Source organism: Gymnogyps californianus, chromosome 3 (assembly GCF_018139145.2).
Source record: "Gymnogyps californianus isolate 813 chromosome 3, ASM1813914v2, whole genome shotgun sequence".
Classification (NCBI taxonomy): Eukaryota; Metazoa; Chordata; class Aves; order Accipitriformes; family Cathartidae; genus Gymnogyps; species Gymnogyps californianus.
The window spans coordinates 35,815,200-35,828,168 of record NC_059473.1 but is presented as its reverse complement, the minus strand read 5'-3'; the positions used below and the strand labels follow the sequence as shown (position 1 = coordinate 35,828,168).

Sequence of the window (12,969 nt, the reverse complement as noted above, 5' to 3'; positions counted from 1 at the left end):
GTTCTTGTGTAGGAACATCTCTCTAAAAGAGAAAGCATGAATTTTTAAGATAACATGATATAACCTACTTCCCTCAAACAAATGCTTTTTCTTTCTTCCTCTGGACTAAGTTATATCACTGTGAAGAAAGGGAGGGAGATATTGAAAGCAGGACTGATAAAGCCTTTTCCATACCCCCTTAAATAACAGAAGAGACATCTCGTTTACATGGTTATCATGGTAGAACTGCCACTCAAATTCACATTTTCATTTTCATTGAAAAATCTCTTCTGAGCAGATAAAGTGTCTCACTTAGACAAGGGGTAAGTGCAAGTGTCATTTGGGTGTCCTGGCAGCGTGAGTCAGGACACATGTATGTGCCTTTTGTGTGTGTCACCTGAGGCATAACTTTAATTTTGCATTTCAATAGAATGCTGCTGTGTTGTGCTGTGGTGAGTTAACCAAAGGAAATTATATGATAAAGTGGCTTTTGCCACTTCAGTGTCACAGATAATCACAGCAGCAACAAGTTGGGGTAGTCCACCCTCTCTGCGCAAAAGCCATTGGGTCTGAAATATTTATAAGTCCTATTGAATAAAATGTGAGTATATATGTGCAGCCACTGAATGTTACACCTGAATCCCTGGGCATCTCTGAACCGCTGACTGTGGATTTCAGATACTGGATTTTGGAATTCCCTGCGGAGTTTAACTTGGATCTTGGGCTGATTCGTTTGACTGAAGAGTTTCGAGAAGTAGCCAGCCAGCTCGGATATGAGGATCACATCCATCTCATTGATATCTCCAGCATGTAAGGATGTTATGAGCTTCAACATCTTTCTCTCTGTCTCTGTAACAGCAGAATTCTAGTTCTCTGCAAAATATAAAAACATTAAGGGCCATCTTGATCTTGAGAGAGCAAAAAAGCAGTTACAAAAAGATTATATTGTCTTCTAAATTTGAAGTTACTAAAAATTTGAAATTCTAGTTGTAGTGTCATGGTAAAGAGAACATTCTTATCTGTATGTAAGTTTTTAATATAAATGGGAAAGAAATAGTTTTCCTGACAAAGCTAGTGCCAATTAAGTGATTAATATTACTTTTTTCCTATAATTTTTCATACAGAATGGCAAGCAATGCAGTGACTGGCATGTTGTGTAAATTTTGCATTTTCTCAGGGAAGCTTTGTTGTTCTCTCATCAGTAACCTGTTCATTTTTTCTAATGGCTTTCTGTGTACTTCTTTTCTATGATATAACTGGGTAATCTTTAGCATCACATTTGTAGTTTTATTGCATCAAAATGATTACACTAGTATTTCCTTGACATGTTCAAATGAAAATTACCTTTTAAACATCACCAGATCAAAAATATCAAAGAAGAAGGCCTGTTGGCACCATATCGAGGATGGTTCCCTGTTATCTCCAGCCTTTGCTGCTCCAATTTTGTTTATTTTTATACATTTAGTAGTCTTATCTCACCTGATATTGTAGATTTTCTTTTAAAATATGGCATATGCATAGTGACTTTTCCTTATTTAAAAATGTCATAGTAACCTGGAAGGACAGCACTACTAATCTCAATGGAGGTTGCAAGACTTCCTGCAAGAACAGTACCAGTGAAATCACATGAATATTGTCTCTTAAATCTTCATTTTAAAATATTGTTAGCAACCTCTTTCTGCTCTCTGAAGTGCTTTTACTGTGTATGGGTAGGAATTATTCCATTGCTTGCAAGCAAATGATTTGCCCTTTTGTCCACCCACTTCTTACTGCTTTGTTAGCTGTTTGACTGACTGTTTCTGCTGTTCCATTATTTCATGGACCTGTGGTCTTACAGAGTAAAAATTAATCCTTGAAGTTATTCAAGTCTTTTTTTATTCTGTATCCGAATTTGGTGTGACCTGTTTTTCTTCTATTCCCAAGGCATTTTTTAATTATGGCCTCCTGTATCATAGAGAAGAGTACGTGTCCTTTTGTTCTGATAGAAACCTGCTATTATTTATCATTTGCAATAGCACCTCCAAAACTCTTATCTTCTGTTATGCAACTGAACGGGTCTTACTCTGAGTGTTTATTATGTGCTGGATGTCACAGATCAGAAAACTCATGATCTGTCTCTTGGTAATTTTATACTATGTGTGCAAACTGTGGGCTACACTCACATGTACCCAAACATAAATGAGAATTGTACCTATTTTCTGTTGCAGTCCTTCCTATGACTGGATGAGAAGAGTTACACAGAGGAAGAGGATTTCCAAGAAAGGAAAAGCCTGCCTGCTGTTTGACCATCTGGAGCCCATTGAGCTAGCTGAACATCTCACTTTTCTGGAGCATAAATCTTTCAGGAGAATTTCTGTAAGAAGCCTACAACTTTGTCACTTGCAATTAGGAGCCTGTCCTTAAAGAGTGTTCACACGGTTTAACATTTGTGACTTTTTTCCCTTGAAATTTCAGTGTAGTAAATCTTTATAATCCTTCATATGATGTACATAGCCATGGCTGCACCAGCACTTCCTTGATCTTTTTCATGATTGATGCTTTTAGTGACTGAAGTTAATTTTGTGGAGAAATTCTGGGCAAAAATTACTGCTAAAAGCTACTGCAGCCATGTGTTGCAGCAATTGATTAAACTAATATGTTATTGTTCAAAATCTTCAGGTGTTTTTTTTTTCGTCTGAGGAAAATAGTTAATTACTTTTCAGGAAACATCAGAGTCTTTGCAATGAATAGTTTTTTAAGAGACTGAAATAGATATAGTCCTTCCATGGCCTCCGTTCACTCCCGACCACTTCTTCAGAGACTGTCCTTTCTTTGCCAACTTAGGATCAGAAGATAATTCAGGGATCTCAGGAGGCCTCTAGGCCAACCCCCTGCCCAAAGCAGGGTCAGCTCTGTGGTAGATCATGTTCCTCAGGGACTTAGCCAGCTGGGTCTTGAAAACCTGCAAGAACAGAGACAGCACAACTTCTGTTTCCTCCTTCTCCCTTATTGGCACTGAGGAAAATTCAGATACAGTTGCTTCTTTTCACACAGGATTGTACCTGAACAAGAGGCAAAAATGGATGAAAATGAAAGTAGACACTAAAGCAAAACAAATGAGTAACCCAAATGCCAAAAGAAATGCTGATTTCTGCTGGCAAATATCCATATGAAAAGGTCACATGATGCCGCTGTATCTGGTGGCAAATGGAAGCAGTAAGTTCTCAAGATGACAAGTTCTCTTCAGCAAAAAAATGAGACTTTTAAAAAAGTGTTTAGGAGCATGAAAGAAATCAAACTCCAAAACTAAGAAAAATATATGAGGTTTCTTGTTTGTTTCAAGAGAGGAAGGAAAAAGAGATCAATGAGGAGCTGAGACCAGTCTAAATAGAATCGCTTTTGACGTCATTTAATAACGTTCAAAGGTTTATTACTCCAGACTTCAAATCATGGGAAAACACCCTACCGTGATCTGTGCAATGCTAACCTCAAAGAAGGAGGGAGGGACAAGAAAAAAGGGATGGATTTCTAACTAGACTTAAGATATATTTTAATTCCTTTGGGAATTCTAGAAAGAAAACTCAGACCTGCAATGAATTTTCTTTTTTCCTTGCTGTTTCTAATTTGTCTGTTAATTCTTCGGCTTGAATTTTGCTGTCTATCATCTCAGATGTTTCTTTGCAACCAATTAGAGTTAATTAATCTTATGCTATCATGTAATGCAATGAAAAGGTTTGAAAGATGTATTGCTTGTTTATATGAGACTGGTAACCAAAAAGTTGTAGAATGGTACATTTCCAGGAAATAAAGTGAAGGGCACACCTCAAAACATAAAGGTTGACAAACGAGCCCAGTATCGCTAATCTAATTTAAAGAACAATTGAGAACTGCTACAGAGAAACAACTAGCATTTATTTGGAGATGTCAGTGAGACCAGGTGATTTGCTGTAAACTATTCAGAAATGTAAGAGTGCCACTTATTTTTGCAAGGTAGACGAAAGTGTTATCTCAAAGCTATGTAGTTGTAAAAGATGATTAGTCTGAATCCTGTCTTTGGTTTTATCTATTTAAAAAAATGTGGGGGAGAAGGAAAGGCAGTGTTAACTATAACAGAAAACATTTAAAAGTATCTGAACACTGAGATACTGTTTATCTGCAGCTCTGAGATGAGCATCAGCTGTGGAAGAGCATATGCCATCATATAGTCTTCTAGCAGGCAATTTTTGATCAGCTAAGACCAAGAAGCCTGTGGTGGCTGGCATTGCTGTCAGCTCCCTGCACAAGCTAAAGTTATGTCATAAGCTTCTGAAAATTCGTCTTAAAGGGACAGCTAAAAAATATTTTCCAAACATTTAGGGAAATCTAATTCTTGGGAGCAGTATCTTTCCCATGTAGAACTATGTCTATGAACATACAGGGACTGAACAATAACATCAAAAGAAGCAAGATTTAGCAGAAGTAGCTCCTTGTGCTATGGAATTTTTTTGACATAAGAGGAAGAAAATGGGTGCATAGTTAGCTTCTTGGGATGCAGTCCAAGCTCCTATGAAGAGTGACAGAGCTCCTGTTGATTTCAGTGGGGCCAAGATTTCCCTCTTTACATCAACAATGCAGTTGGTCAGGATATTGGAGAGGGATGAAAGCTCTTATTTATATGCTTCTTGCTTGTAGCAGTAGATAATTCCTATCGAGTATCATGCCATGAGTATGTCAAGTAAAACTACACAGAATAAAACGTTGTAAGTGTTGAGTAAGTTATGGGAAAGGTGATTCCATGGAAGTAGTAATCATGCTCATCATGCATGCTGCTGTATTACCTCACACACAAACACAAAAGTTTTAAGTTGACATTTAAGTAATAAAAAACCCAACAACAACAACAACAACAAAATTTTAAGAAAGAACTGATGTGCAGCAGGGTCTGCTGACCCTGAGTCTTGGTCACTTTCTAAACAAGAGGAGCTTTATAAGGAAAAAATTATCAAAGCTTCAATTTGATTCTTAAGTTGTCCACCATTTTACTGAAAATGCCTTTCCTCTGTTAGTTCACAGACTACCAAAGCTATGTGATCCATGGCTGCTTGGAGAACAATCCTACTTTGGAGAGATCTATTGCTTTATTTAATGGTATCTCCAAATGGGTCCAGCTCATGGTTCTCAGCAAACCAACACCCCAGCAAAGGGCAGAAGTAATCACAAAGTTTATCAATGTTGCACAGGTAAGTCTTGCATATGAGTCTTTTCCTCCAGTATAAAGCAATAATACAAATAGACGTTGCAGTAAACAAATGAACTGGATGCTCTTTGTGTAAGAGCATCTTACACACACATCTTGTGTAACATCAAACTGTAAGGATGTTTCCTCAGTGAACAGCCTGTTCAGCATCACATTATTTGTTCAGGTGTGGTATGTCTGCATTTTTTAACTAGTAGACATAACTATAAAATAATTTTTCTTTGTATTCTCATTGACAACTGTCATTACTGTGTGTTTCTTGTGGAGCTAAGCTAATTAAAAAAAGAAATGCTGAACCATTCTGTTATGTCCCCCGGTTTAGTGATTTCTGCTTTACCAGTGATAGGTTGTCTCCTTTCGCTTGTCATGTGTGACACTGGATAGCTGCCACATGTATTATTTCCTTGATTTTTAATTATGCATGATCAATCTCTCCTGCAGAAGCTCCTTCACCTCCAGAACTTCAACACACTGATGGCAGTTGTGGGAGGTCTAAGCCACAGCTCCATTTCTCGCCTGAAAGAAACTCATTCTCATCTGTCTTCAGAAGTCACAAAGGTATGGTGGACTGCAGAATATAGACATATTGAGCAGAACATCACCTCTTTGAGGTCTGATGGATTCTGCAGTGCAAGTATCTCAGCAGCACAATAGCTGGATCATGGCAGGGCATCCTAAAACGCACTCTGCTTGCATTCCTCTTGGTGGAGAAGGATCAGCTCATGGAGATCCTCTGCTTGATTGCCTGTGCCAGAGAGGAAATTAACACTCTTGACACCCTGACATGAGTTGTGCTCATTTAAAACAGATTAAGGAAATACTATGAATGCTTTCACAGAGACTTGCTTCTCTGACTATTTGTAGGACTGGAACGAAATGACAGAGCTGGTCTCTTCCAATGGAAACTACTGCAACTACCGCAAGGCTTTTGCTGACTGTGTTGGCTTCAAAATTCCTATTTTAGGAGTTCATTTGAAAGACTTGATTGCTGTCCATGTCATTTTTCCTGACTGGATAGATGAGAACAAAGTTAACATAGTGAAAATGCAGCAGCTTTCCATCACCTTGAGTGAACTGGTTTCCCTGCAAACTGCCTCTCATCATTTAGAGCCTAATATGGATTTAATTAACCTGCTAACTGTAAGTATTGAGCATGTTTCAATTCACTTCAGTTATTCAGATATTGAATGTCAGTAGGAATATTCATTCATATCTATAGAGATAAGGGCACATTGTTATCACAGTTTTGTAAAAGAAAAGGGGGAGAATACAAAACAGAAACAAGGTGTGAATAAAGTCAAAGAGAGTTTCATTACTGTAGTATGTGATGGCTGGAAGCAGCAACAGGATTGTTATCAATTATTTTAAGGATGACAGAAAGAGGCCTGTATTTGTGTTAGGAGAAGTAAAAACTTAAGTTCTGACTACTTAGAATTGAGGCTTATGTCTCCTGTGCAAAGATGGGGTGACGTGTTGACATGGACACACAAGTGAAATTCCGACTTGGCCATCACACTGTTCTTGCTCCCTTGTGCTTTGTGTGCGACACAGTACTATTCCTGTCCAGTAAATAAAAATGCTCTTGAATGGTGTTAAAGAGCCCCTGCAACCCCTGCTCTTTCCCCTCTCCTTACCGCTTGGCAGTGGCTACATTTTGGGAGGTTTGAAACTTGCACACACAAATTACAGATAAGGATTTGAATGTCCCATTTCAAATCAAAGGAACTAAGATTTCAAAAAGACTGAATAAAACATGTTTTTTAAAAAGCTGCAACTGACAATGCTAAAAGGGATTAATTTTCAGTCCCCTTTTTGATATGTGGACAATGACTGTCATTTTAATAAATACTACACTTTATTTCAAAACATACTGAAGCGTGGAGCCTGAACCATCAGACCAAATCCTGTTTCTATTGAAATTTAGTCATTTTAGCACTGATCTTAACTGCAGCAGTGTTTGACCCAACACTACAGTTTGTTCAGGTCATGGGCAAAAAACAGTGTCTTGGAATTAAGGATAGAACCTGTGAAACTTGAAAAAAAAGGAATGTTGTTTGTTGTAAACCAGTTGATGTTGCAAGCAAATAAAAGCCATCTGAGAGTAGTCTGAAATATGTCATGTTAGGTAAAGGACTCTCTTAATATGTAATCATTTTATGCTGTTTCTCTTCTTGTTATTTAACTTTGTCTTTCAGATCTCTAATCCAGACTGAAAGAGAATGTCTTTGCTCTCCTTAAATCAATAGAATTCTTCAAAAAATAAACTTAGAAGTAAGCAAGGTCTGTGTGTAACTAGGTCAGATTTCAGAATTTTTCCAGTGTTTATTTTGTTGGATAGCATGAACTTCTCAGAATTTACTCCCTGGGGAGATGGGAACCAAGTTCCAGCTTTTCCTCAGTCAGGTCACAGACTTTAGGTGACTCTCATTGCCTAGCTCGTTCTAGGTAAATGCCTTAACTGGAGGGCTATTGGGCAGGAGCTTTGGATTTTTTCCTTTCATGGTTTACTTTAAAATGCTCAAAAATGTGCATATCTAGAAATTAAGCAGAGGTTGTAGTCTGTGGTGGATTTATGCTGGGACTGATCAGGTACAGGGAGGCTGACAAATATGAGCCTAAGTTTGAAGCAACCAAGATGGTGTGGATATACCTGTGGCTTTATTGTAATGAAGAATGGGAAAGTCTGGGGGAACAGGAAAGCCTTGTCCTATTGCACTTTGTATGGAGCAATCTGGGAACAAGGCCTGATCACGGTTAGTGGGACAGGGAGGAGAAGGTACTGTGTATTGCCCACTGCAACACCCACCTAATTAAAATATTAGACTATAAAGGCAGATATTTATTACCTTGTTTTGTTTTATCTGTGATTCAGAGTCCCTTTCTTATCTCGTGCCCCTCTTTCCCTCCCTGCTCATTTCTGAAAGTTCATAGTTTCTGACAAGCTTGGCTGTGAGTAGGGGGAAGTGGAACCTCAGGTTTTAGAGAACTGAGCAATAAGAAACTGAGCCCAAGAGGGCAGAAATTAGACAATGTGAAGTGAGAGATGGAAGCTGAACCACTGCTGACATTTTCATTAGCTGTTCTCTCTTTTGGGTGACAGCCTGCTTTCCAAAAGGAGCAAAAAGCTTCAAATTTTTCTAAGAGCTTGCAGGTTCATTCCCATCATTGTATCAACCTGAGTTTATGTATTTTATCTGTTTTTCAATTTTTTAAATATTTTCCTTGTTTTGTTTGTTTGTTTGTTTTTAGCAAAATGATACGGATTTTATTTATATCTACATCATATTTCATTCAGTATATTTCATTTACCAGGAGAAGTAACTGAGTACCTGACAAGTACTTTTTGCTTACTGTGCTCTGATGTATTAATTCCTAATATAACTGTGTTGATTTTGGTTACAGTTGAGCCAATCTGATTGTAAATAAATGAAGCTGCATGCTGCAATGTTGATTCCAGGCCTGATCATGGGTTAAAATTAACTTGTGCTGCTTTTTACCTGTTAGAATGATTCCATGGTGGTACCTTTCAGTAATGATGGAGACAACCATAGGTATCCTAGGTAGACAGCTGTAGGTATCCTAAAACCTTTCGAGGGTAATTCTATCTTCATAGTAGTCACTGGAAGTGTAGTTGTGAGTGAGGTAGGTTTGATAGTGTGGGAGTTTTGATTTAAGACGGTGACTCCTGGAAAGGATAAAAACAAATTTCTACAAAAGGTTCCTGAACCTGAATTTTGGTACATCTCATAATATTATGAATGTTCTCACTTTTCTTCCAGTGTGTAGGTTTCATCCTCAATTGTACATATGAATACATTACAGTACTTTTTTTTACAGTGGTCTCTTAAACAGTAATAATGAACTTATATAGTAGGTGAAATGTTTTTGTCAGTCTTTTTGTTAATAACAAAGTTTTAGATTATAGGCTGGGGTCAGAGAAAGAGGAGAAGAAAGCTAGGATTGCAGCCCAAAGCTGACAAGAACTGACTAAAAATAGTTGACCTTGCTACGTGCAAATGGTCTTTTAGCAGATTTAGCCTCCCTTGCTGCCACAGTCATCCTCAGTTTTCAGAGCCTGAAGAAACAACTACTCTATTTATTGCTAGGTCTTCCCTCTCTAATGTAAACTGTAAAAATTTTTCTCATCTTTAATTTACTTAGAGAAACTCCCTTTCAAAACTAGTAAATGTGTATAAACATATAGAGTGCTTTTCATTTGCGTGTGGATCAGCTGACCCAACTATTTGTTCACTTCTGCTGTTTTACTATTAAGCTGCTTCTATCCAGGCAGGCTTTTAGTAGGTGTTTTGTCGTGATAAGCAATGTGTAAATCTCTTGCCTGGCCTCCATTCCTTGCAGTATTGCCTTTTACACCACACTTAGCAAGTGCTAACAGCCTGGCCTGTGCTTGTTTGACAAGTAAATCACTGGGTGCTGGTTTGGTAGTCCAATAACTTGCACAAAAAGATAAAATGGGTATTTCATGGACTAAGTGGGCATGTGGGAATTTGCCCTGGTCTTTCTTTTCCTCAGTGGTGGAGCGCTATCTGCTCTGGGGAAGCTGATACCTTCAAGTGGTTTGGAAATGGTGATGTTTGGGGAGACTGTGTTAAGAGCTATGAGGTGAGAGCTTGGCTGAAAAGCTGGGGCAAGAGCTTGGTAGTAAACTTCAGGCCACCTGGTCAAGGGTCTTTATGGGCATTTTTCAGATGCTATTGTGTGTATAGACCTAAAGGGTGATTGGGGAACAAGAGAACTTAAATCCTTGTGGTTTCAGTAGTAGCTGCTGGATGATCAGCATTTTGGAAAGTTGGGGCTCTCTCTTGATTTAGATGTCTGCACACAAACTTAGAAGTCTGCTTCCCCCCCCCCCATCTTATTGTCAGCATAAAAAATCAGCTTCTAGCTCACAGAATTTTAGCTTTGAACAACTAGCTGAAAGAAGCCAATATTTTGCATGGAAGTTAAAATGCCACAAATAAGGCATAGGTTTGTTGTATGGAGGGCAGTGAGAGAAATGCCAGGCTTACTGGCATAGGAGACTGCAAAAGCTGAGGGGGAGCTTTAGTGATGGGAGTCCTCACTTGGACATGTGTAAATGAGTCTGAGTTATATGGGCAAGAGAAGTAAATGTGCCACGACTCAGAGCGTGTTACACGAAGATAGACTCACATCTTAGTGCATGCTTGCTCTTAGTCTGTGTGGTTCTTCCTCCTTTCCTGCCTTACTGGCCACACTCACTCCATCTCCACTGACTCTCTACCCAGTTCTGTACTGGTCCCTGGCATCCAAAACCTGGAGCTAAGAAGTAGAAGTAGTAAAAGAGGACCTAGCATGACCTTGGCAGTGCACCAGAGAGGAATAATAGCTCTAATGACATTTTCACCATTAGAAAACTTCACATTTGGTAAGGATGCTTAAGGGATTTCCTTACCTGCTGTGCAGTATTTCCACATTGTTTTTATTTCACAATACGAATAAAAGCCTGTGGGTAAATGTTTCATCACTTTCTGTGGATTGGAAGAGGATGTCAGTCTCTCAACTAGTCTACAGTATATTTATGCTAACTGCGTTAGAACTTATTTGGTGCCACCATTTTTCCCCCCCTATTTTTAGGTCTCAACAGCTATTTATCTAACCTGTTCTGAGACTATATGCAAATGACTGGAAAGTCCCAGTCATTTGTACAGTCTAGTGAAGAGAATGAGAAATATCTAAACAATCAAATTGAAAGTCACCCTCCCTAACTTGTGTTCAGTAAGTTCCACTTACAAAAAAAAAAAAGCCATGCCTTTCTCGTCCCTCCTCCACCCTCCTCAATCCTCCCCCAAATTGTTTGGAAAAACAGGACAGCAATGAAAGTCAAATTAGAATGGAAACTGCCACTTGCTGTAAAGGTTGTCCTAGGAAAACTCTGATTACACTTTATCTGTCAGAGAAAAACTGTAAATAAAATATAAAATGACAGCTTATATAACTGCATAGTCATCATGCTTGTAATTTTTTTGCTAGTATTTAAAACTTCTGTACTAGACAATACCTTGTCCACTGTGTGCTTACACATTGTGCCTAATGAAGTTATAACTGCTGCTTATGATAAGGTCAGATAATTCAGGGAGGGGAGATGATGCAAACTTGCTAAGTAAATACTAATGCATTTCCATCCCCAAATCCACACCCTGCTCATCTGGCCTGCTGAGAAAACTGTGCTCTTTCGTAGGAACAGGGCAAAGCCTTTTGAACTAGCAATTCTGCGGTTAGTCCCAGCCTGACCTGATAATATCATTTGCTCCAAATGAGTTCTGCTTATTTTGTACCACCAAGGAACCTAAGAATACAGTCACTGAATAACTAAGTACATGAACGATATTTGTTACAGCAGTTACTGGTTCTACATTATCTTTAGGACAGGTCTTTACATTCCTCTGTGAGAGCAGCATGCCAGCTGGGTGAAGGGACCTGCAGGATGCTCAGGCTTTCACTGGTGCCCATAACCAAATTACGAAGTGCAAAAATCAGCGTAGTGTTACAGCTAGACAAAATGAATAATGCAAAATCTCTAAAACCATGTGTTCGCTCTGGGTTGTGTACCTATCTTGGGAACGGGCACAACTCCTGTCTTGTACTCATTGCACAAAATTCTGCCTACAAGGAGGTGGTTCCTAGAGGTGGTTCTGCAGTATGGTGTTGCTGGTCCTGCTTGTTACTAATTAGGCACTTCAGGTTCTCTAAAAATAACCTGCTGTCACAGTCATTTAGTCAGTAGCAATTCTATCTGCCTGCTGGGAAACATCTTTTTAAGTCAATCCTAGCTTAACTGGGGATTTGCAAGATAGATGATAACTTCAAATCATGTCAGTTACTCCAAAGCCAATTAATGTAGGGACGTGATCACAGGAAACATGCAATGTTTGTTTCCTCTCATTGCAAAACATTAGCCACAGTGTTGATTACTTTTCTCCTTCATCACTCCAAGCGAGGAGGAATTTACTGCAGACCTGCATCGGCACAAGACCACAGCTGCCAAAGTAAAAAAAAACAAATTTTACTTTAAGCATATTTATGCCCCTTCTTTTCCCTCAGTAAATCCTATATGGAAAAGAATGAGTACATGGAAGAAAAAATCTTTCATACAGAAGCTGAAAAGGAATTTGCCTTACTTGGTGAGAGGGGATTGGGAACAGGCCAAGCTGGGCTAAAGTAACTGGGATTGCTCTTCATGGAGCACTTTGCTGCATCAACAGTGGTGCCAAACCTGGCTTGCCTCTCCCGGGCCTGTGTCAGTGCCCAGAGCTTTCTAGAGAGGCTTTTGCTGCATGGGCTGATCTCTGTAGAAGAGCTGCAGTACTCTGACCCTTCTTCAGGAACAAAATTTGACCAGAACACAATCTGAAGTCCTTCTAGCCTAGCCCCTTTACAACTTCTTTCCTGCAGTTTTTGTATTCACCAGGTTATTTCTCTGAGATCTCTCATGACCATTGAGCTGCTAAAAGAAAGTCTTTTGCATAAGGGTGGTCTTTGGTACCAAAGTTCCTCTTTGGAGAAGGTCAACACGCAGCCCCTCTCACTTGACATGTTGGGATGCAGCTTGTGACAGCCCTCGAGTACAGCGCCTGCTCGGCCCAGTACAAGCGTGAACAGCAACATGTGCTCACCAGCATGGGTTATGTTAGCTCTGTGAAAAGCTGCTTTCCCAGCAGCTGGAAGCAGCTTCGGTGTGTATCCTGAACTTCGAGCAGCAAAACTTTTTGTTTAGCTTCAGTGAGAGGTGTATC

The 12,969-nt window shown here is 39.2% G+C and overlaps 1 protein-coding gene across 1 annotated transcript in view; it reads left to right on the top strand.

Moving 5' to 3' along the window:
- Positions 1-12,969, top strand: part of RASGRP3 (RAS guanyl releasing protein 3) — a 63,975-nt gene that overhangs the window by 34,865 nt on the left and 16,141 nt on the right. Inside the window, exons 5-9 of the mRNA XM_050893918.1 lie at positions 658-789; positions 2,187-2,334; positions 5,004-5,177; positions 5,636-5,752; positions 6,059-6,334. Coding sequence (XP_050749875.1) covers positions 658-789; positions 2,187-2,334; positions 5,004-5,177; positions 5,636-5,752; positions 6,059-6,334 — 847 coding nt within the window. The remainder of the gene's footprint in view (positions 1-657; positions 790-2,186; positions 2,335-5,003; positions 5,178-5,635; positions 5,753-6,058; positions 6,335-12,969) is intronic.